Source organism: Giraffa tippelskirchi, chromosome 7 (assembly GCF_054371585.1).
Source record: "Giraffa tippelskirchi isolate mGirTip1 chromosome 7, T2T-mGirTip1v1.2.pri, whole genome shotgun sequence".
NCBI classification, from domain to species: domain Eukaryota; kingdom Metazoa; phylum Chordata; class Mammalia; order Artiodactyla; family Giraffidae; genus Giraffa; species Giraffa tippelskirchi.
This window is the reverse complement of record NC_137281.1, coordinates 100,846,440-100,871,894: the sequence shown is the minus strand read 5'-3', so window position 1 is coordinate 100,871,894 and position 25,455 is coordinate 100,846,440. Positions and strand designations below refer to the sequence as shown.

Genomic DNA, 25,455 nt, shown 5'->3' with positions numbered 1-25,455 from the left:
TTTAAAAAATTAACAGAATATGAGAGTTATTTGCAGAAACATTCTCTGCGTTGATGTGATGTGCCGCCCTGTGTGTCTGGCTGTTGGTAAGAACTTTCTGGACTAGTAGTAATCAGGAATAAGTAGTGAAAAGTAGTCAGGAAGTTGGTGTCAGATTTTTGTAGTGTCACCTCTGTCTGTCTTTATAGTACAAGAAGCAAACTGTTCTTTTTCTTTTTGTCTGTGTGGCTTGCAGGAATTTTAGTTGCCCAATCTTGGATTGAACCTGGACCCAAGGCAGTGAAAGCTCTGAGTCCTACCCACAGGACCACCAGGGAATTCCTGGGAACAAACTGTTCTTTTTTTTTCTTTTTTTAACTCTTTTTTTTTTTTTTAATTTTTTAAAAATTGAAGTATAATTGATTTATAATGTTGCATTAATTTCTGCTCTACAGCAAAGTGATTCAGTTATGCATGCATATATATACATGTATATTCTTTTTAAAATATCCTTCACCATTATGGTTTATCATAGGATACTTAATATAGTTCTCTGTGCTATGTGGTTGGGCCTTGTTGTTTATCCATTCCATACATAATAGTTTGCATCTACTAACCACAGCTTACCACTCCACCCTACCCCCAACCCCCTCCCCCTGGCAACAATGAGTCTGTTCTCCATGTGAGTCTTTCTGTTTCATAGATAAGTTTATGTGCGTCATATTTTAGATTTCACATAAAAGTGATACCATACAGCATCTGTCTTCTCTATCTGACTTACCTCACTTAGTATAATAATCTTGAGGTCCATCCATGTTGCTACAAATGGCATTACTTCACCAAAATATAAAACACTAAAATACTGAATCTGAGAATAAATTTGGAAAACTTATTTAATAAAGGATTAATAGACTAATAGAAATGAATTAAACTAGCCAAAATATCCTAATCTTCTGAAAAAACATCTCAAACACTTGCTTATATTGAAAGACTTCAATGATTCCTACCATGTATAGTGACTAGAATGTTTTTCATGGTTTTCTTTAATGTTTTGCCTAGGCTGCTACTGAAGAAGAAAATAGCCATGGTCAAGCAAATGGTATTCTGAATGCTCCAAGCCTCGGTTCCCCAATTCGTGTCCGCTCAGAGATTACTCAGCCAGACAGAGATGTTCCATTGGTGCGAAAGTTACGTTCTATCCACAGCTTTGAGCTGGAGAAACGCCTGGCTTTGGAACCAAAGCCAGATACTGACAAGTTTCTTGAAACCTGGTATAAAATAGTTTTTCTTTTTTCAAAGCAACTAAAATACTATTGTTATTGTTAATTTCTATTATGTAAAATTTTTCAAATAAGGAGTTCTTGCATTTTTGTAATGCTAATTTGATAAAGGTACCATCATCATCCATGTTTTTTAGTTAACATTCTCATTCTTAATGTGACTTTCTTTCTAATATTGTTCCCAGTTCTGTAACGTAGAGCCTTTGGCTGTGGGAGCTGGTAACCTCTTAAGACTAGGTGGGAATTAAATGAACATTTTGAAGTGGCGTTGTTTGGAAGGTGATTTCTCTTATTGGAATGGAGGAGTGTAAGTTAGAGAGGGCCTAGGAAAGACGGCAATAGGCAAGAAGGTCAAAGAGTACATGAAGCAGGGAAAAAAGTAATATATATACAAGTGATAGGCAGTTCAAGTCAATGAAAGTCTTCTATGAATAAATGCTGTAGGAAAAAGAGATGTGATTGTTTATCGTTCTACCTAGACAAAAGGAAATATGGCGTTTTAGAGAGCTATATACGTAGGTAACCACTGTTTGTAGTTCATGGTTATAAGGCCTGTTATCTCCATTTGTGATTAAAAAAAAAAACTGAAAACTTTGAAAAGAACTTCAGATATATTTTTGAATTATAGAAGGCTTTGGCAATATTAAGACTTGAGTGGCTTTAATAATAGTAACATCCTTCAGTTTATATCCCTGGTGACTACTATCAGTAATGAAATATGAGGTTAAAAGTACCATGTATTTGACTAACATAGTAGTTATGGTGTCTGAAGACAGTTCAGCCACTTCTGGCCTAGTCCAGTCTAGCTTCCATTTAAGCAGTACTTCATAGCTGTGTATTCTTCACATGGTACTCATTCATTCATTTTCACAGCTATGTGATGTAAGCTTGTGTCTACACGGTGATGTGATCAAAAGGATGTGCCTAGACAGTGTTTAAACATTTTCAGTTGTGCATGAGATTGGGAATAAAAATAAAAGTGTGATAGGGATAAAAGCTTAGTTTGGGAAAGAATTAGTCTAACAAAAGAATGGAACTAAAAGAGGGTCTATGCTGAGGGAAGAGCTGAGAGACAAGACAGAGTTGAGAACAGAAGTACTCCGAGAAAATGAACTCAAGCCAAAAACCTTGAATGAGTTGGGAACAGTGGAAGGAATTGAAGCACCTGATTACAAAGGAGAGGAACAGGGTATTGCTTCAGCTGCTTCCCTGAAGGTGAGAGCACTTCTCAGAAGCCAGTGCAGCCAAATACCACCAGTCTCATTATTGCCTAGCCCTGTCTTTGGAGGAGTTTATTTGAATGAATATACATTTATATACCTCTCTGAAGACAAAACAAGTTCAGAAAGTATTTGCCTGATGCATATTGGCATCCTCATTTCCTTTTTTGTAGGGCCTCTGCTGAGGCAAAAACCCCTGGTAAGTTTTCCCTCAGCCCGTCAGAGCAGAGAGAAGAGGGCAGTGTGATTGCCTTGGCAAAGCAAAGATGAAATGTATCACACAAGTCACCCTAGTTAACCTGGTTAAGATTCTCTCCTGACTGGCAACAGGAGAGTCATCTTCCTCCCATGGGCTCTGTCAGGATTATGACAGGCGGGGAAGAGCATTATTAGCTTGTGAAATGTTCCTAATGCTTTATCCATATTGTTTTCTCTCATCTATTGGTAAATATTAGTTCTGTATAGAGCATATAGGTTATATAGTAAATATTTTCCCTAGGACAAGTAAGTAACTTGTACTCATTTTCTTAAGCTTGGAGAAAATGCAGAAAGATCCCAGTGCAGGAAAAGAATCGACTGTCCCTGCTCTGCTTCATAAGCCTTGTGTTCCAGCTGTGTCCCGTGCCGACCACATCTGGCACTATGATGAAGAATATCTTCCAGATGCTTCCAAGCCTGCCTCTGCCAACACTCCTGAGCAGGCAGATGGTGGTGGCAGCAATGGATTTGTAGCTGTTAACCTGAGCTCCTGCAAGCAGGAGGTTGATTCCAAAGAATGGGTGATTGTGGACAAGGAACAGGACCTTCAGGACTTTAGGACAAATGAGGCTTTAGGCCATAAAACAACTGGAAGCCCTTCTGATGAGGAGCCCGAAGTCCTCCAAGTCTTAGAGGAGTCGCCTCAAGATGAAAAGCTCCAACTGGGTCCTTGGGCAGAAAATGATCATTTAAAGAAGGAAACCTCAGGTGTGGTCTTTGTGCTTTCTGGGGAGTGCCCTGCCACTGCTGCTTCAGAGCAATATACAGATAGGCTAGAACTCCAGGCTGGAGCTGCTAGTCAGTTTATTACAGTGACACCCACAAGTCCAATGGAGGCGCAAGCGGAAGGACCCCTTACAGCGGTAAGTTACTGGCTCCTGTCATTTTTCTGTCATCCACTCAAGGTGCTATTAAAAAAGGATTTATCAACTAAGATTTCTCAGCAGAGGTCTAAGTTAGGCACATGGGTATAAGGGAATGGGGCTTCCCTGATAGCTCAGTTGGTAAAGAATCTGCCTGCAATGCAGGAGACCCCAGTTCAATTCCTGAGTCAGGAAGATCCGCTGGAGAAGGGATAGGCTACCCACTCCAGTACTGTTGGGCTTCCCTACTTGTGGCTCAGCTGGTAAAGAATCTGCAATGCGGGAGACCTGGGTTCGATCCCTGGGTTGGGAAGACCCCCCTGGAGAAGGGAAAGGCTACCCACTCTAGTATTCTGGCCTGGGGAATTCCATGGACTGTATGTATAGTCCACGGGGTTGCAAAGAGTAGGACACAACTGAGCAGCTTTCACTTTCACTGTCAGGGAATGATGTCTGGGCTAAGTTCTGTAGTTAATCTCCCAATGTGAAATTTCTCAAGTGTGGTGGTTTTCTGACAGGATAAGCAACCTAATATGTGAAATGTCATTATAACCTAATTTCAGAATAACATAATTAGACCCCAAGAAGTATCTATGTGTGTATATGTAATAATGATTTTTAAAAATTTGTAATTCTAGAAATTTTTTATATTTTATATGAAGATGGCATATATTTAACCATTCATGGTTTATACTTTATACTGTACACTGTTACTAGGTATCATTTTTTGTTTCTTCTACATAACCTTCACCCAGAAATTTCTCATATTTTACATTCCTTTTAAACAGTGGTTTTCCAACTTTTTTTCCACATTTAATTTTTATTTTGATAGTAGTTCTCCACTTTTAATGTCCATTGTTCACAAAATAGAGTCCCAGCCTCACTTCCATAGCTTCTGCTTCAGGAGGTCTGGGAGAGTGAGAACCCAGGAATCTGCATTTTAACAAGCAGTTGAAGATAATTGTGATACAGGCCTTCAAAGGAACATTTTGAGGAAACTCTACTCTTTGCACTAAGTCTGGGCATTTAGATGGGGATACCTGTTACCCTGTTCTTATCAGTAAGCATTGGTGCCCTCTTTGACTACATGAGACCCACCAAAGCCATATCCATAGGCCATAAGGAACTGTATGCAAATCTCAGGCCAGAGCAGGTATATCTGCTTAGATGGGTGGAGTACCAGGTTTCCTTAAATGCCACTATCATCTAGCAACCATCTCTTCCAGCTCACCAGTAACAGCATTGTTCCCCAAGCTGAAATGTTTTTGGTTAGAACTACACATGCAGGTGTAAGATACTAAGAAGAGGCAACAAAATTTGATTTTGTGTACAGCTCTGTAGGAATTTACCGGCACTTCAAAATAGAGAAATAAATGCTTGTCTCTTTCTTCATCAGAGTTAGTCAGTCTTTCCTTCTTTACAAGTCATTAACTGCATAAAATGACCTAGCCAAGGGAACAAGTTGGGGCTGAAATCTGGCCCAAACTTTGCAGACTGAACTGTGCATCTTTGTGCAGGGCTGTTGCCTCTTTGAGGGGCATCCTTTTCCAAATTGTACAGAGGTACCTATGGGCTAGAGGCGGATCCTCCCTTCCCTGAATTTCTTTTTCCACAGCCCTCCCTGCTGCCTCTTTCCATTCATTCCCTTTCCCCCTTGCCAGATTCAGTTTCTTTTCTTTGACCCTTTTAGCTATACACTCACTTGCTCAAGTATTTTTCCAACAGCATTCTGCTGTGCTTCCCTTCATAAAGGCTTGCCTTGACTCCCTTCCACCTGGTGTTTTTTACTCTCTCCCATCAATACTGTTCTGTCCATTAAAATTGTTCTCATGATTCTCTTAACACTATCTGCAATGTTTTCTCTATCAAGCTTTTGAAAGACCTGTATATTATATTTGATAGTATGCATTTGAACTTATTTACAGATATCTTTAAATAAAAATCTTTTTCTTAACTGAAGGTCTCTTAAATATAAGCTGCATCAATTGTATGCTTATGTCTAAGGTACTGAACTTACCATTTCCTTCATTTTGGGGAGCTTGGGATAAAAATATATCTTGATTCTTTTCTTGTGGCCTACATTCAGAGTTTACTTTTGCAAGCAGATAGTATTACTTCCCTAACTTAACTGCAGACATATTAAATAGGGAGTACTACCAGTTAGTCTCTCTAGATCTTTTGTAGCTTTGTTTATATGCTCTAGCTTAGATAATATGATAAAACACACTTTACCACTCTATCTGAATATTTTAAATTATGACATATCCTGATGGGAAACAGTTTATATCTTTTTCATTCAAGCTTGCTTGTTTGTTATGATAATGTGAAAGGAAAATGTCCTGGTATCTTAAAATATGTAAGACCTACGAAAATAGGCAGTGCAAAGTTTATCTGTATTACAAATATAGCTAGCATATTAAATTAACTGATGAGAACTTCAGCTCTCTTTAATTCTCTCCATTTCTTAGCACAGATTTATGAACTTTGTTTAGCGCTTTCCTTATCCATACACATAAAACCACTAGTTATCACATAGCATGTATAAAATTTTTAGATAATATATTTTGAAAGATGGATAAATTTGCTAGATTGAAAAGAAAGTGGTTTGGGGTTAGTTTTGCAAATTAGATTTTTCCCCATTAGGGTAAATGATTATGAAGTTGAACACACTACTAATCATTTCTAAAAAGATGCTGAACGACAGATTTACAGGGAGCAAAATAAGACTAAGCTTTGGTTTATAGGAAAGATAGTAAATTATGTTTTGATTAGCAAATGGAGAGGCAAAATTAAGCTGGCATAAATGAACAAGTGTAGAGAAGGAAACTAAAATAACTGCTCTGAAAGAGGTCTGACTACTGGACCAGAATGGCAGTGATTGTAGGAAAGAAGGTGACCAGTTCATGTGGTGTTAGGTAATCACTATTGGTAGGGAGAAGTTGGACTTGAGTCTTAATATGGAAATGGAAGAGTTATTCCTTACAGAATATCATGCCAGATTGTACCACATGATCTCTTGGTTCTAGGCAGTCCTTTAGAAAGACAGTGCTTCATTTTACTTTGCAAACAGTATAAATGTGACTGGAGAATAATAATACCAGCTATATGTTACCTACTGCTATGTAACAAAGTACCCCAAATTTAGCTCAGTTGTGTCTGACTCTTTGCAGCCCCATGGACTGTAGCACTCCGGGTTCTTCTGTCTGTGGAATTTTCCAGGCAAGAATACTGTTTAAACAATAGTTGTTATTTCACACTTTTTCTGAGGGTTGGGAGTACAGGAGTGGCTTAGTCTGTTATTTCTGGCTCAGGGTTTCTCATGAGGTTGCTACCAAGCTATTAGCTAGGAAAATCATCATATGGTTTGACTGGGCTGGGAAGATCCACTTCCAAGGCCATTCACGTAGTTGTTCGCAGGCCTCAGTTCCTCACTGAGTGTTGGCCAGAGGCTTCAGTTCCTCACCACTCAGGCTTTCCATACTTGACATGGCAGCTAGCTTTTTCAGTGAGTAAGGAGAGAAAGAGAGATGGGGGAGGCTTGGTGGTAGAGAGAACAGCCTCCACCAAGGTAGAAGCCACACTGTCTTTTATAACCTAATCTCAGAAGGGGCAATCATCATTTCTGCCATATTCTATTAAGTCACACAGACAGGGGACTGTAACTTACTGAAGAACTTTACTCATTGACTTTTTTCTCAGACATTGAGAAGAAGAAAGCAGGGGTTGGGGGTGTAAAATAATGCACAGGGAGGGAGCAGGACAAGAAGAGTCACATAATATTTTTGTAATCTGTCTGTCTGTCAGCATCTATTAAGAGGATTACTCTGACTGTGTTACAGGAATTACTAATACCAGTACTAGGAGATTCAGGTCAGCAGTTGACTGCATTGCCTTAATTCTGTTCTTTTCAGTCCTTCAGTTTATTAAGTGTCTGCTAAGTTCCAGGTTTTATGCTAAACCTTAGGGATAAACAATTGGTACCACCCTGTTAGGTTGACAGTGAAGACCTGAATCTAAACAGTTTCCTTAAACCACATGAGGTGATTATGGTGGAGCTGTGTACACAAATGAGGATATAGATAAATCTGCCTAGGACAGAAGCATGCAATGTTGGGTGTTTTAATTGTCTCTTATTTTCTGATTTTATTTACCATTGTTGTTTAGTCACTAAGTCGCGTCTGACTGTTTGCGACCCCATGGACTGCAGCACACCAGGCTTCCCTGAGTGTCTCCCAGAGTTTGTTCAAACTCATGTCCATTGAGTCAGTGATGCCATCTAACCATCTTATCCTCTGTTGCCCCGTTCTCCTCTTGCCCTCAGTGTTTCCCAGCATCAGGGTCTTTACTATGGTGAAGATACATTACTTTCAAAAACAAGAGAACTTTGAAGGATAAGTTTGCTGGAAGGAGATGCAGGGGTGTCAAGCAAAGATCTCAGCATGTACAAAGGCACAGAGGCTTGAAACACCAAAATTCAGAGTATTTAAATAAGTAAGCCAGAATGGTAGTGGAAAGGAAGGAAGCTGAAGATGAGCTGCACACGTAAGGTGATAAAGGACGTTGGCCTACGATGCTGAGGTGTATGGGCTGCAGGACAAGAAATTGCCAGGTTTGAGGGAGGGGAGTAACATGGTCTGTGCGAGCCATGTAGAGAGAATGGCTGGGGCAGCCAGTGAGGAGGCTTTGCAATTAGTTCAGTCAAATATGAGGGCTTGCATTGTGAATTGTGAAAATCTCAATGAAGACATGAGAGACAGTTCAGTCGTGCAGCTTACCTGAAATAGTAGCTTCATGTGACTTTTCTAGTGTCCACTGAATATTTGGAGCCCTTGTACACCTAGAGTGACTACATTAAAGCTCACAGAGTTACTCAGTTTCCACTAAAAAGTGAATGAGCCATGTAATATGTTGATAAATGTATACTTTAATAGTATGGAAAGGTAAAAACTTTTTGGATTGATTGCCACCTGGTTGATTGCTTACCAGGTGGCACTAGTGGTAAAGAACCTGCCTGCCAATGCAGGAGACATAAGAGATGCAGGTTCAGTCCCTGGGTCGGGAAGATCCCCTGGAGGAGGACATGCAACCGACTCCAGTATTCTTACGTGGAGAATCCCATGGACAGAGGAGCCTGGTGGGCTACAGTCCATGGGGTTGCAGAGTCAGACATGACTTGAAATGGATTTTGTGGAAGTTCTGCATTGACTAGGTAGTAACTAAATGTCCTCTGTCTGACCATGGATTTGTATTTTTGATCTGGAAATTTGGGTCATTATAAGTATAAAAAAGTTTTCTTTCTATGAGTTTACATCACTAGAATTATTTATATGTATATATATATATATATATACACACACATATATATACACATGATACATTATATGTATTATATGTATACAACAATATATTATATGTATATATATATACATATTAGTTCAGTTCAGTCGCTTAGTCATGTCCAACTCTTTGCAACCCCATGAACCACAGCACGCCGGGACTCCCTGTCCATCACCAACTCCCTGAATCCACCCAAACCCATGTCCATCAAGTCGATGATGCCATCCAGCCATCTCATCCTCTGTCGTCCTCTTCTCCTCCTGCCCTCAATCTTTCCCAGCATCACGGTCTTTTCCAGTGAGTCAGCTCTTCGCATCAGGTGGCCAAAGTATTGGAGTTTCAGCTTCAACGTCAGTCCTTCCAATGAACACGCAGGACTGATCTCCTTTAGGATGGACTGGTTGGATCTCCTTGCAGTCCAAGGGACTCTCAACAGTCTTATCCACCACCACAGTTCAAAAGCATCAATTCTTTGGCACTCAGCTTTCTTTATAGTCCAGCTCTCACATCCATACATGACCACTGGAAAAACCATAGCCTTGACTAGACGGACCTTTGTTGGCAAAGTAATGCCTCTGCTTTTTAATATGCTATCTAGGTTGGTCATAACTTTCCTTCCAAGGAGTAAGCATCTTTTAATTTCATGGCTGCAGTCACCATCTGCAGTGATTTTGGAGCCCAGAAAAATAAAGTCAGCCACTGTTTCCACTGTTTCCCCATCTATCTGCCATGAAGTGATGGCACCGGATGCCATGATCTTAGTTTGCTGAATGTTGAGCTTTAAGCCAATGTTTTCACTCTCCACTTGCACTTTCATCAAGAGGCTCTTTAGTTCTTCACTTTCTGCCACAAGGGTGGTGTCATCTGCGTATCTGAGGTTATTGATATTTCTCCCAGCAATCTTGATTCCAGCTTGTGCTTCCTCCAGCCCAGCGTTTCTCAAGATGTACTCTGCATATAAGTTAAATAAGCAGGGTAACAATATACAGCCTTGACGTACTCCTTTCCCTATTTGGAACCAGTCTGTTGTTCCATGTCCAGTTCTAACTGTTGCTTCCTGACCTGCATACAGGTTTCTCAGGAGGCAGGTCAGGTGGTCTGGTATGCCCATCTCTTTCAGGATTTTCCAGTTTATCGTGATCCACACAGTCAAAGGCTTTGGCATAGTCAATAAAGTAGAAATAGATGTTTTGCTGGTACTCTCTTGCTTTTCGATGATCCATCGGATATTGGCAATTTGATCTCTGGTTCCTCTGCCTTTTCTAAAACCAGCTTGAACATCTGGAAGTTCACGGTTCACGTATTGCTGAAGCCTGGCTTGGAGAATTTTAAGCATTACTTTACTAGCATGTGAGATGAGTGCAATTGTGTGGTAGTTTGAGCATTCTTTGGCATTGCTTTTCTTTGAGATTGGAATGAAAACTGACCTTTCCAGTCCTGTGGCCACTGCTTAGTTTTCCATATTTTCTGGCATATTGAGTGCAGCACTTTCACAGTGTCATCTTTCATATATGATAGTGTAATTTAATCCATGAATAGTCAGAAAAGACTAAAGACTGGGTGGACCAATTTGGGGAGTAAAAAAAGCCCATTTGTGAATTGTTCAAATGAAAGACTGGACTGTCACTTAGGAGAGGCTTCATGGAAGGAACCCAGGCATCCAGTGTTGATTTACTCATATATTCAACCTTTATTGAGCATCTACTATGTGTCTGGTACTAGGGATCAAGAATTCAAAGCCCGTTCTCACTATTTAAGTATGATAGATGCTGTGATAGAAACCTATAGGTTGTGGAAGTTGGGGATAGTTGGACTCTGTTTATCCCGAAAGTGTCTTCCAATATTGTATGAAGGGGCTTGAAAATTATTAAATCCTGTAGCCATGTGTGTGATACATAATTATAGGCCAGCCAAGAAATACTTATTTCAATCTGTCTTTTCTGGGACTTTTAAAAAAACCTTTACTCATAGTTTTTGGCACTTGTGTAAAGTATTATATATAAAGACGCTTTAAACAAAAGAAGTCTACAGTGAAATTTGAATAGCCCAAAGAAATTTGAATGGTTAAATTTTAATTTCTTTAATAGGCCCAGAATTTGTTCCTATAACTCAGTTATTCTTCCTGTAGTAGGAACCCATAAATTACCACCTCTGTCTCTTCTAAATTATTTGTTAGAAAAACAAAATGAAATATAGATATTTCATATACCACATTGCTTTCATTTGGAAGAGAGACTATTTGGTATGGATGTTGAATTTTCCACAGTTTTTATTATCTTAATAGCATTACTATCCTTGAATGAGAGGAAAGGAAAAGGATAATTTGTAAGTTAAAATGCAAATAGTTGATTTGCAGTTTGTCTCTTACTGTGTGGCCAGTTCTAAACATCAGGTAACTGTAAAATAATGAGGCTTCTTTACCTGAACTAAAAAGTAGTGAGACTGATATTAGTCACACTCAGTACTAGGCATTAATAAAAATAAGAAAATATGAACGAAATGGAAAAAATTGAGGTCATTTTCTAGTTCTGTAGAAAGGTGTACTGATACAATTAGAGAACAGAAGAAAGGAAATGATTGAATTCATGCCTTAATGAAATGTTTGTGAATTAGAGAAGTAAACCTTTAAAAGATGCATATAGCTTACTGGAAGATCATTAATTTAGCCTATTTGTAGAATGTCCCGAGTATAGGAATTGCTTTTGTCTCTTTCTAGTCTAATGTTAAGGAAGCTGTTTCCATCTATACTTAGAATTAGCTTTCTTTTTTTCTGCTTGCAGCTATTGATCTTTGGTTTTGCTCATCTTAATGTTTTGTGGATTTTTTTTGTTTTTCAGACTCAGTTTCCAAGACTTCATTTAAGAGTGTATAGTACAAGTCAGTAGGCTTTGCTGTGAAGGACTTTCAAAATCCTAGAATCCTGTCCCTGACTTTTATTTTTACTGTGTTTTTCTTCATTTGTAAAATTTCTGTTAGTAAAAGTACTCAATTAAAATACCAAGCAGGTATGACATGGAATCAGTAAAAATGATTTTAGGAATATTTTATAAATTAAAGTGCCATATAAATATTATATGACAGTAATTTATGCAGTTTATCATAATTTCTCAGAATCTTTTCAAGAAAATTAATTCTTCTGTCTGGTGGTTCATATATCTTTTCTGTATACAAGATTATCACCTCTTGTGTCGCACCACACATACACATACATATGTATCCTGAATTCAGATGAATTAAGCTCAAAAGTACATTGATTCCCTAACTTCAATCCTAGAAGACCAATGGAGTGTTACTTTTGTAAATAATGCTGATTTCATTTTGGCTAATGTACTTGAAATTACATATAAAAATGAAAAGACGGTTGGTTTATTTTGAATGTAAATATAGTCATCTCCCTAGTTATTTGGTATTGAATACCATTTCATATCTGCTTTTCTCATCACGATCACTCTCGGGTCTTAAAAAGTAAATTTTGAAGAGTAAATAACTATAAATTTTAGTTTCAAAATCATTTAAAAAAATATTAGAAATTTGCCATCTGCCTTTAGTATAATGAAAGAGAGGTACAGGTATAAGGTGACTTCCTGAAGGGTGACAGCACCAATAGAACTTACTACCTCTTTCCCAATGTCATTGTAGGTGTGGGCTTATTGTGAGAATTCATGTCTGAACTCACCCTGTCTTGAATTAACCTGATAGAACCTAGCAGGACCCTGTTTCCATTTAGGAGCTATTCCAGGACATTAGTTAGGTGTTTTCTCCCTGGGCTGGGCTTAGGGCAAGCCTTGCACGTTCTTAAACCTAACTGTATTCCTGACACACAGAGAAACAGATCTAAACAACTTATCTGACTCCAGGCAAATGGATTTCTTAAGTGTCATTGGACTAGAGGTGGGGTCTGAGTGAAATCTCCTGTGGCAGCTCCAAATTCATTTCACTTTGATTTCAGACCAATTTCCATAGTTTTATTAGAGCTTAATGGGCTTCATTAAATGATCTGAATTACTTTCTCAAAAAGGCTTTTTTCTTACCAGTTTATGTAGTTGACATTTTCTGCCTCCTTACACATTTTAATAAATGTGAAGATGTAGGTGTCCTTAAGAAAGGACATTCTTACTAAATATTGACACTTATTCATATAGAATTGAAATGACCTTTGTAAAAGGATGGTAGAATTTCATTTATCATAAACTTGACCTTAAAAAAATTAAGATACAAAACATTAGTAACATCTTCATGTTTGCTTATAGGAAAATATCAGTAATATTGATTGGCAGAATTTATGGGAACAATAAATGCATGTAAATTTGGAGTTTTTCAACTTAAAATAATTTGCTAATAATTTTTCCCTATGATCCTGTATCTGGATTCTGTTAGGAGATAGCTGGGACAGTCAAAGGGACTTGGAGAAAATTTAATGAAAGGACCTTTTTACAGATGTGTGGGTAGTGTTTAAGCGAGCCAACGGGAACAGAAATAGAGGGAGCTATTCAATTTTCTGAGTCCTGAAAGAGAAGGAAGAGGGCAGTTAGCAGAACCTGGAAAGAGTCATATCTATAGGAGAGGTGGCCACATAACAGAAACTGTGGCCAGGAGTGTTACAATGTACCACCAAAGCTGCAGTCCCTCAGGAGGAAGCCAGGAGAAGTAACATCCAGATCTTTCTCTCCTCCAATTCTCTGATCCTCTGTTGGTGCTGCCCATTGGGCAAACACAGGGAGCCTGGACAGTGCAGGCAATAGAATTCACTCTTCAGAACACAGAGCAGGCTGAAGAAAAGGCAGAGGTGAACTTAGAGGAAGGCTGCTCTGTACAGTTTCCGAGTAGGGGAGCTTGAGTATCATGCATTTTTATTCAGAATTATTCACTTGAAGTATGAGTTGGGCAAATCCAGTTGGGATCTGTGTTCCTCTTAGAAAAAATTAGAATTTGAGCTGTCAGATCTCAACTCATGGATCATTTATAATTCCACATGATTGCATTTAACTTTTTTTCTCCTCTCCAGATTACAATTCCAAGACCTTCTGTGGCATCTACACAGTCAACTTCAGGAAGTTTTCATTATGGTCAGCAGCCAGAAAAGAAAGACCTTCATACCATTGAGCCCACTGTGGAACTTTACTCTCCAAGGGAGAACTTCTCTGGCTTGGTTGTGATAGAGGGCGAACCTCCTAGTGGAGGAAGCAGAACAGACTTGGGGCTTCAGATAGATCATATTGGTCATGACATGTTACCCAATATTAGAGAGTATGACAGATCCCAAGACCTGGGACCAAAAGACCTTCCTGACCATAACAGACTGGCTATGAGAGAATTTGAGGGCCTCCCAAGGGAATTGGAAGAGAAAAGCATTCTTGTAGGGTCAGATAATGAAGACGAGAAGTTAAGTAAAGTGCAGCATTATATTGAGATCTCCCCTCTCCCAGGAGACTTGGTAACAATGGAAAGGGATCACTCAGCTACTACTGAACCTCTTGATGTGACAAAGACACAGACTTTTAGTGTGGTGCCAAATCAAGACAAAAATCATGAGATAATGAAGCTTCTGGCAGTTGGACCGTCAGAAATATCTCCACGAGTTATTGACCCATATGTTGAAGAGCAGATAGGCCAGGTGGCAGCAATGCAAAAAAGTAAGATATCTAAGGAGATTGACATCAAGGGTGAAGACTTGCCGAATCATTCTGGAGACCTTTCTACTTTTTTGCACCAAGAGGGTAAGAAAGAGAAAATTGCCCCTAGAAATGGAGAGCTATTTAATCCTGTTTCAGAGAGTGAACACTGTCCCCCATCCCGGAAGGATGTGGTTAGGTCATCCTTTGTAACTAGACACAGCCGAATCCCTGTTCTAGCACAAGAGATAGACTCAACTTTTGACTCATCCTCTCCAGTCTCTGCAAAAGAAAAGCTCCTCCAAAAGAAAGCTTGCCAGCCAGACCTTGTCAAGCTCCTGGTGGAGAAAAGGCAACTCAGGTCTCTCCTTGGGGACCTCTCAAGTGCCTCTGATAAACTGCTAGAGGAGAGATTAGCCACTGTTCCTGCTCCTTTTTCCGAGGAGGAAGTCTTCACCCCCTTTTCAAGACTGGCTGCAGACTCACACCTGAGTAGGTCAGCCGAAGACAGCTTTCTGGCACCTATCATCTCCCAGTCCAGAAAGAGCAAAATTCCAAGACCAGTTTCATGGGTCAACACAGATCAAGTCAATAGCTCAACTCCATCTCAGTTCTTGCCTCGGCCACCACCTGGAAAACCACCCGTGAGACCTGGAGTAGAAGCCAGGTAATGCTGTGTCCTCTCTTTTGTTAAGTGTGCAGCATGATTTCTATGTCTGCTTGATTATATCAAAGGTTTCATTTCTTTATTGCCTGCTTCTGATCATCTACTTCCTTCCCTGTCTTTCCCAAGCCATATAGCACAGTGTAGTTGAAGTGTTCAGTTTGATTCCAGTTAATTCTTAGCTCTCCCACTTTCTAGTGGTATGAACCCAAATTTCCTTATCTGAAAGATGGGTAAAATATTTGCTTCATTGTTTTGGGAGGAGGAAATCTGGTAGCATATGTCAAGAACTTTGTTTAGTGCTTATTAGCATGTGACAAAGGTTCTCTTCCCCAGTCCATTTTAACAAGATAGTTGGTAATTTTCTAATTTTGTCTAGTCAGAATCCCGTTATAACAGATGTCATTATGATGTCAAGTTCTAGGGAAGAATACTTGTCTATAATTTGATGAATAGATACTGATAACAGTTATATTATCTAATGATAATGAATTAAATAAAAAAATCCTATAGGGAGTTTCCCTACATCTGATGATATATACAACCATACATAATAAAGATATTGCCTTAATATTTACTGTATGGTATGCTTGTTTATTGAAATATTCTTATTTGTAGTTGACCAGGGAGTGATTTTATTTTGAAGAGGGGAAAATAATTGGGAAGTAATAAACCAATTAAAAGTGCTTTCCTTGGAGCCATTACTCACTTTTCACAAAGTAGAAGGGTCCAGACCCTTGGAGAAGAAAGTGAAAGGATAGTCTTAACAAAAGCAAAGTGAACATCAAAATAAATTTACATGAAAATTATAGCCTGTTTTAGATAACACAATAGGCCTGCATCTGTTACAAAGATTTCTGAAGTATATTAAAGTGAAGTTCTATCTGTATCATTACTCAGCAGAAGTTGCTATCCTTACCTAAAGTAAGTTCAGTTTTGACGTGCCTTAGGGTTTCTTTCAGGTTCGAAGGTAAACATTGGACTTGAAATGACCATGGGACTGAACTTCAACAGGAAAAACGGTGATGAATAAACAGCAGTGCAGTCATTTAGCTGAGACATTTTAAAAAGATGATTCCATGAACAGTATTCACCCATCCCCCGCTTCTCTTTTGCTTGGCGTCTATGCTTAATAGAGATAGTATATCTGTGGCTTGAGCTGCTTTGGACTGCAGCTCAGGTCTAAATCTTAATTATCATTTACTATTTAGAACTTTGCATGTCCGTTAGAAGTTAAGAACTTGGTGACTTGATAACAAAACTAAATATGTGGCATTGTGTCAGATACTACACAGCTGACCAGCCTGAAACTTGAGGAATTCAGTGGGAACTCAGCTTTCCCACATAGGTCCTGGCACAGAGGCATTGTCTTACTCCATTCTTATAGTTTTACTATAAGATCCATGAAGTTAGGCTTAACCAGAATGAATTCCTGTCATTTGTCAGTATAGGTAGATGATGGGGAAGAAAGAGGAGAGAAAATTTAGAGAAAAAAAAAAACAGTAACTTGTTCTGACCCATGATGGTGATGTGGCTATATATGTCACCTGCATCCTGAGGTGCCAATACAACTTGGAAGTTTTTCTTCTGGTTCCTTCTGTAAAGAGTGGCATGTCAGCAGTTTGAGGTTTAAATTCTTACACTGAATGCATTTAAGATAGGCCAAGACAGAAAGACATTTAGGGCAGAGGAGACACTGCTATTCGTATGAATATTTTCTATATTTGGAATTCTGGGCCCAAGCTTGGTTGCCAGTAAGAGAGGCAATCAGTCCCCAAACCCAGCTCTCCTGAATCACAGGCTATTGTGAGGGGCAGAAACTGAGGCCCAGAGAAACCAGTGACTACTCTTTTCTTTTGGAAATTATTAAAGAAGTTGAAATATATTTTTATCTGCAGTTCCTGCTATTGGTGAGTACAGTTGGTGTTGAAGACATATTGTAGAGTTTAATGTTTGCATAAGTGCATGTAGAATTCCTGTCCTAGAAGCCTTAAACAAAATGGTTTACTTTCTCTCACGTGCTAACATGCTAGAGACATTTCATTAAGTAAATCCTGAAATGGGAAGAGCTAACGTGCCCTAAGAGGAAGGGGACTGACAACATATAAGTGCTTCTGGATGGCAGACATCCAGTTAAGTACTTTACAACACTTGACTGCTCAGTAACCCTGTGAGATAGACAATACTCGCATTCAAAGCTGGGAGAGGTTAAGTAACTTGTCCAGGGTTATACAAGAGTAACTCTGCGTCCTCTGTTTCCTGATTTGGACTCACATCATACAGATTACATATTGGAGAAGGAAATGGCAACCCACTCCAGTATTCTTGCCTGGAGAATCCCATGGACAAAGGAGCCTGGTGGGCTACAGTCCATGGGGTCGCAAAGAGTCGGACACAACTGAGCGACTAACACACACACATACATACATATTATGACTGGGGACATTGTGACTTTCTAGTCTCCACTGAAGTGAATTAAAATGAAACTAATTATTCTCTGTTCTTTTAAGGCTCCGCAGATATAAAGTCCTAGGGAGTAGCAATTCCGACTCAGACCTTTTCTCCCGCCTGGCCCAAATTCTTCAAAATGGATCTCAGAAACCCCGGAGCACTACGCAGTGCAAGAGTCCAGGAACCCCTCACAATCCAAAAACACCACCCAAGAGTCCAGTTGTCCCTCGCAGGAGTCCCAGTGCCTCTCCTCGAAGCTCTTCCTTGCCTCGCACATCCAGTTCCTCACCATCTCGGGCTGGACGGCCCCACCATGACCAGAGGAGTTCATCCCCACATCTGGGGAGAAGCAAGTCACCTCCCAGCCACTCGGGATCTTCCTCCTCCAGGAGGTCCTGCCAACAGGAGCATTGCAAACCCAGCAAGAATGGCCTGAAAGGATCCGGCAGCTTCCACCACCACTCAGCCAGCGCTAAAGCCCCCCCAGGGAAGAGTAAGTCAGCCAGTAAACTCAGCAGATAGGAGCTGGGCCACATCTCTCTGAAAGGTGTGCGATCTTCCTCCTAAATCTGATGCATGTGTGTCCCTGTACTGTCTATTTAAAAAAGAAAAAAATCAGTGTTGATCTTCTCTTGCAAAAGAAAGTAACATGATAAGATATTTATAAGAAGATATAAATATATGATAAGAAATTACCTAAGGCAGGCAGCAAGCAGATCAGGAATCAGTGTCTTTGCATAGGAAGGGGCCATCCAGCAAAATTGAAGGGGGTGCAACTGGTTAAATGAGCTCTCAGTTTTTAGATGCCTTCGAAACAAAAATGTTGAAGGCAGGTGGTAGATTGGAATTTTAAGGGGTATGGCCTGCTTTTTTTAAGGCTCTACTCAAAGATTATATAGCAAAAGTGAAACTTCTAGTATTTGCTTTCCAAACTTCCCAACCTTGGAGAGTCAAAATCACTCCAATATTAAGAGTATGTGAGGAGTGTGTGCTGAGGAGCCAGTGCTTGGATACATTTGGCTGGTGTGTTTATCTGGTGTATTGAGAGTTCACACCTTTACTTTGCTTCATTCCTAGTACCCTCCTTGGATTTCACGTTTATTAAAGTTAGTGTTTGCACCTGATCCATTCTCTCTTATTTTAACACATTCTAATGTGCTTTTAGCAGCACATGCTAAGAATTTAAAATCCAATTATTTTTAATCTCCTAATATTTATCTTTGGAGCAACAGTTCTTAGTATATTTTTATTGTGAAAAATAACTGGTGAAACTTAAGGAAGGAAAAGTCTAAATAGTACTACTTTGCAGGCTTTAGTGCTTTAGGGAGAGGGACAGAGTGTAGAGTAATACTCTTCGAGATAGAAGAACCCTCTTCCCTCTGTTAGTTTCCTCCTTGTGGAAGGAAAACTGACCAGAGAGGTAGACCTTGCTTCCTTAAATATTCTAGGTACCAGCTCTTTCTACTGTCAACCTCCAAGACAATACCAGGAAAGTACATCACTGTGGAATGTGACTTGATGCTTTTAGAGCTTTAGAAAGAAACATAGGAAGAAATTAGGTACAATGAGGCTTAAAATTATCAAACTTTATATTTTATATGTTTAGCAAATAAGGAATGAGTACCCGAGGAAATAAATTTAGGGGCAGTATTTATCTTTTAAGGTTTTATTACCTGCTTCTCCTGTGTTTTAGTTTGAATATTTGGGCTTCTTGACCTGATTTACACATATCTTAATTTATAAAGCCGTAAGGAGGATCATATTTGTTCTGATCTCACTCTTTGCTAAGAGGACTCAATCAAAGTTAAATTATACTAGATTTTTTTAAATGGGCTCTTTTATACTTTTTAGGTTTTGTGTTGTAAAGACCTCATTAAGGTCAGGTAAATTGGTCTGCTTGCTGTTGAAATTTGCCTTCTAGCAAACATCTGTGCTTTCGCTTTGACCTTGTGTTTGCTGCCAAACCTAATATGGTTGAATTGGAAAACAGAAAGATATTTCCTCACCAAGTGAACATATTCTAATGCTGCATCAAAGCTGCCCTGAAGCTGCACTGACTGAACTTTTCTTGTTCTTTATCCATGTCGAGCTTTTTGAAGAAAACAAACAAAAAACTCAAAACACTGTTGAGGCATATATGGTCTCCCATAAGAAATGTAGCATAATGTGGAATATTAATTTCTCTCCGGTTTCAAGACTACAGAGGAATGCAATAGATAAGACATATTTGCTGTTTACTAAAGCAACTGTAATATTGGAAGACCAATCCTTCTGTATTATATTGTATAATAGTTGCTAAAACACTACTTGCATGTCTTCATGGTAAATTATATAAATATTTATAAATATATAGAGAAACATATGCTTATATAAACTCATTCTTTCTCATTCTCCATTTGTAATTTCAAGATCACAGATGGTGAGATTACTTTTTATTGTGTGCCTCGTGTACACTTGGGCCTTGCCTATCTTCATTTCTGAAAATCTGTTCTTGGCATGTGACACTTCAGATTCTTTTTGCCTTCCTTGTGTATAGTGCAAAGGTTGGCAGTCTTTATTTAACAGGCCAAGATAGGTTATTTAATTTTCATTTTTAAAAAATTTTAATAGGGGGAAAAATTACTAGGACAGCTTGTAATACTGATTCAGAGGTTTGTCATGTTAATCACATAATTCTCTCCTATGGTTAGAGTGGATAAACCGGGTTGATAATCATGGGTCTACCATAAATAGATTTTTTTTTAAATCTCTTAAAAAATTACCATTCTGCTTTCCTGTTTTCATCTCACTTTGTCAGGGGCGGGGTGGAAGTAAGAAGTAATCTGTAATTAAGAAATTATCTTGTTTTTCCTGTTGTATTAGCAAAATTGTGCTAAAAGTAGCCAGCTTTAAATCCTGACCCCTCTAATCAGAAATGTGCTTGTGGTAACTATTCGAAAAACTGATGAGGCTGCAAACTGTAGTAAGTGTGCTATTTTATTTCTTACTGGCACTTCTCTGCTAGAAGTTAAACCTGATAGTGATGACAACATGGCAACTGAATGTTTTCTCTCTCTCTTGAGTCCTTCCGTTTTTCTCCCAACTTTTCCACTGTGTTGCCCCTTTTTCTAAATGGTACTGACAAACTCAAGATCCAGAGAGAGAAAACTTTGCTGTGTAAGAATGTTTTATTTTGCACATAGAGAAAAAGAGTTAACCAAAGATATTTCTGCTGTTACTTTCAAAAAAAAAAAGACTAATTATATCTCATGTATCAATATGTCCACTTAAAAGGACTGTCTTGTATAGAGATTTACTCTGCTTTAAAAAAAAAAACTACAGTTTTAGATGTCTTGGGCTAAAAAGAGAAGTTGGCAGCCCTGAGCAAAGCATTTTTGGCACAAGGGTTTTTGTTTTTATTTTTGTTTTTATTTCTGTATGATACAGAAAATGAATTGGGTTTTGTTATTATTGTTAGTTCTTTTTAAATTTATTTTTATTTTTTTTTAGTGGTGGCATATTTCACATTTCAGTGACATAGATCATCCAAGTAATTCTGAACCAGTTTGGTTATTCTAAGATGAGGGACTTGGCTATACTTTAAAGTCAAGCCAAACTATATTAAGAGTAGTATGGGGAAGAAGTTAAAATTATCTTTTGAAAACCAAGTGCCTCCTAGATTCTCCTATCACAAGGAAATGGTTAGTTACCTTGTCACACTTGCCCTTACCCTCCCTTGTCCAGTCTCTGGAATTACTTGGGTGGAGCAGAAGATGAAATTAGCCATAGCTTAGTCTCCTTAGGTAGCTTACTCCTAAATTATGCTGCCAAATCTCCAGGGTGTATAGATTGTTTGAAATATTAAAATTCCACACAGCAGTCTTTTGCACGGCTTAAAGGCATTTAACTTTAACGTATAATGAACAAAGAATGAAAATTGGGTCATATCAAATTTAACTGTAAAGCACAGATCATAAGCATGCTTGGTGAGTCTTAAATAGACACTCTTACTCTCAACTGTGGTGTGCAAGCTGGCCTTGCTGACGGCATAGTTACATTCTGTCTTTTAAGTTGCATGTTGTGAAGCGAAATTTTTTTTTTAAGTTGCCAAGTTAATCAAGTCCTAAATAACTAGAAAAATGGTAATTGAGACCCACTGTTGCCATTATCCATTCTGTATTGTTTGCTTTGAAACACTAAACAAATCTCAGCTGCTTAACTAATCCAGTGGACTATGTCACTCTTAGCCACTACAGGAACTTAAGGTTCTTCTGTAATCATCAGAGATTCCTTCCAGGCCACAGATTTTTTGTGAATGTTTCTATGGTTATATTTAATTGACAAGGAAAAATGTTGGTGCATGTTTTATAAACCCAGACACAGATAGTTAAAACCATAACTAGTTTTTATATATCAATAGCTTCGAGTTAAAAACAGATGCTTCTTCCCTCAAGAGCAGGGGATTCTTTGTTCTAGGAACTACATTCTTAATCTAACATTAGAATTGGTGATAGGGGAAACAGGATCCAGAATTCAGAATTTAGTGGCTTAAGGGAAAAATGCATCTTACTTTGGCTACTTGAAAACACATTTATTTGTAGATAAGTCTAGATTTAGCCTTGAAGGTCAAAATTTTCACGTTAAAACTTTTTTCATTCCTTGATATCAAAACATGACATATGTTAGGGAACTATTTCTTTTGTCATGTTTATATGTTTTGGAATTAAGTTATATGCATTCACTGTTTTAAAATCTGCCCATTTCTGTTTATGTGTATTTACCACACATGTGTTTGGACTTTGCCTAAAGGAGAGATATTTCAGCACCTGTATCACTGAGGAGATAGAATGGTTGATGACAACTGTGTTGTTTAATTTTCTTCAGTTTGGTACTATAGACAGTTGTTTGCAGAATAGTTCATCTTCTGTGTTTTAACAAAGTATTCAGGATTAAGGCATGTAACCACTGTGGTAGTCCTCACATGTCAATATTTACCCAAGTTCAGAAATCACAGGTGCATATTTAGGCCTTAACTTAGAGATGGGAACAAGAGGCAATTCTAATCCACAGACCATACAGAAAGAGTAGTTCATGGGAAACCCCAGGTGGTTGTTAGGATGTCCCACTGCATCCAGTAGAACTCTGGTATAGAATTCAAGGATGTGGGAGTACTGTGGAAACATATCATTGGATATTCTCCAGAGTTTGGCTGTCTCTCTGGAATCATGAGAAATTTAAGCCAGTTAGATTCGGGAGACTGCAGAATCTGTTGCCAACACTGCTAGGGAGAACTGCAGGCAATAAATGGGGAATTCCTATAGTTCTTAGGTAACTCCAGCAAATGGGACAAGGATCCCCCTATTGATTTAAAGGGAAATTTGGATGCTACACACCTCAACTTCTTGTCTGGACATGAAATGATTATATTCTTAACCCATCAGTATATTTTCTAGTTCAGTTGTGGTTATCTGTTCCAACTTTTAAAACATAAGCTTGATGTTTAATTACTTCCCTTAAGCAGATCCGAAAATCAGAGTATGTGACAAGATCAAAGTCACCTTGACCTGATACACAATCTTAAAACACTGAAGAGCCAAGTAGAAACCTTGACTCAGTAATGATTTGATGATTATTTCCTTAGATTTTGCTGGATCCTTGGTCTTAAGGAGACATGTAAAGGAAGTGAAGCCTTTTTCTTCATTGCCCTGTGAAACTTTAACAGGATCTGCCTCTTTAATTGAAGTGACAGTATGGGCACAGTGTGTATCTCGGATACTCTGGGCCAGGGGTTCTGGGTTCCTTGACGGAGAGAATAGGATTCCATGAGGCAGACCTTTGAGCCCGTGTGACTATAGAACTTGCTGACATAATTTTACACACTAATGATAGGAAATTTTCTTTCTTTTTGGTAGTTTAATATTGTTTCATGTTGTGTACGTAAGTGTTCACTCACCAAGTTAAAAACACTGGGTAAACCTAATTTTTATATAGACTACCCCTGCCATATATTGCTGTCCCCTCCCCTTAAAATATACAGTTCAAATCCTTAAAAATTCCTATACATCACTTCACCATCCCTGGGGTCTGTTTGGGTGTTCTTCTCAGCCACAAGGGATAACAAACCTACCAGAGCTTGAATGTAATTTATTTTAGGGATCAACATAGGGAAGGGAAAGCCCTTGGGACTTTTTTCTTTTTAAACTATTCACCAATTAGATAAATTAGTTCACTAATTCAGAAATACAAATAGAGGAAGCTAAAGGAAATATAACATGTACCACTGGGGCTCTGAAATTGGATTGTGTGAACTTGTGAACTGAGGAAAGAAAAGAACAGATGACCCAGGCTTGCACTTCCTCACTTCTCATGCACAGTTCCTGGTTCCCCTCCTGACTCCTTTCCTAAAATAACCAAGTGCTGATGTCATTGGGTCATTTTCTTACAAGTTTACAGCTTTTAGGAAAAAAGAGAGTTGAGAAGCACCTAATACTGAATTAGATGTAAATCTTGAAAGTTTCTAACTATTGACATCTTTTAAATTAGATGGAACCACAAACCAGAAGAATTCACTCATCAAGCAAGACAAGTTAGAGTAATTTAACAGTTCCATAGTTTTCTCCCTTTCTTCTCTTCATGAAATCAGTGATGAGAAACTGCTCTTTGAAATACCTCCAAAGGTATTGTATCCTTTTCCCCTCCAAGCAGCCCTCTTTATGCATTTTTGCTCAGGCAACCAAGGACACAGAGTATTGGCAGAAATATGAGTGCTTTTGTATAGGCCATCTGTACATAAAAGTGTAATTATTTATTTAATTTTCCCATTTGTATCATATTAAAGCTTTGTACAGTGTTTTAAGTTCTGTTTTAAAATTATTTTGTATTTTATTTTTATAATCTAGTAATAAAATATTCATTCCGCATGCAAACTATAGTTCTATTTGTGTGATGGTTTGGATTTCAGAGGTGGGAAATATTTTTCTAATTTAATAGTTATTGAATGCACCGGAGGTCCCAGGATCAACAGGGAGCAGAAAGTGTTCTATAAATGCAGTACTACATCCAGAAGTAACCTAGGAAAAGAAGCGCTGGAATAGAAACTAGGTATTCACTTTCCCCTTGCAGACAACAACCAGGGTTCAGGGATGTGAGGAGAGGGTTCCCCATGTAATAAAACTGAAAGTGTTAAAAGCTCTCTTTCAACCTATCACTGTATCGCTGGTTGGAGGTACTTTTCCCTTCTCTGCAGGAAACGCCCCTGTATCACTGGAGTGATTTCTGCTTTCCAGCATCCCCTCTTTTTCACTGTCCTTTGAACCAAGGGAACTCTCAGGAGGCCTTCACGCGGGCGCTACTTCACCCTCCCTGATCTGGTCTCGCCTGGCATGTTAGTGCCGTTTGTTTTTCCCAGCCCGGTTTCCCTTTCTTGAGTTGTCAGTGAGCACCAACATCCAAAGAGGTGATTCTCGTATTTTTTGAAATAAGAAAAATTAAGAAATAACAAGCTGCCAGAAGCTAATCATGTGTATGCCTATTAACTTCTTAACTGCAAAGTAGCTGAACTATTAACCTTGTGTAAAGTATAAGGGATAATAAAGACGGCGATTCTGTGTGCAGGGTGGCCTGGGGCACTTTTAAGGGTTGTGGGCTGAGGATCCTAAAAAGCCTCTCCGTCTTAAAGTCTTAAATGATCGATCAGTTGTTGGTGATTGCTGGAAAACGAGTGGGCAGGGGATTGAAAACAGCTTTTGAGAAAGGCAAGGTCAAAATGAACTTAAGCAAACTTTATCGTAATTTCTTTAGGGTAGTGACGAT

General features: G+C 38.7%; 1 protein-coding gene across 32 annotated transcripts in view; it reads left to right on the top strand.

Moving 5' to 3' along the window:
- TTBK2 (tau tubulin kinase 2) overlaps positions 1–25,159 on the top strand; it is a 134,293-nt gene extending 109,134 nt beyond the window's left edge. For 11 of the 32 annotated variants that reach the window (XM_081507847.1, XM_081507867.1, XM_081507848.1 and 8 more), the window contains 5 exons: positions 1,039–1,250; positions 3,012–3,600; positions 13,943–15,216; positions 17,724–18,157; positions 24,187–24,569. In XM_081507847.1, the coding sequence (XP_081363973.1) occupies positions 1,039–1,250; positions 3,012–3,600; positions 13,943–15,216; positions 17,724–18,157; positions 24,187–24,239 (2,562 nt within the window). In that variant the 3' untranslated portion in view covers positions 24,240–24,569. Of the gene's footprint in view, positions 1–1,038; positions 1,251–3,011; positions 3,601–13,942; positions 15,217–17,723; positions 18,789–19,515; positions 20,039–24,186; positions 24,570–24,633; positions 24,846–24,889 lie in introns of those variants that run through there. The other 21 variants (XM_081507855.1, XM_081507858.1, XM_081507854.1 and 18 more) reach the window with 7 other exon arrangements.
- The last annotated feature ends 296 nt before the right edge of the window (positions 25,160–25,455 follow it).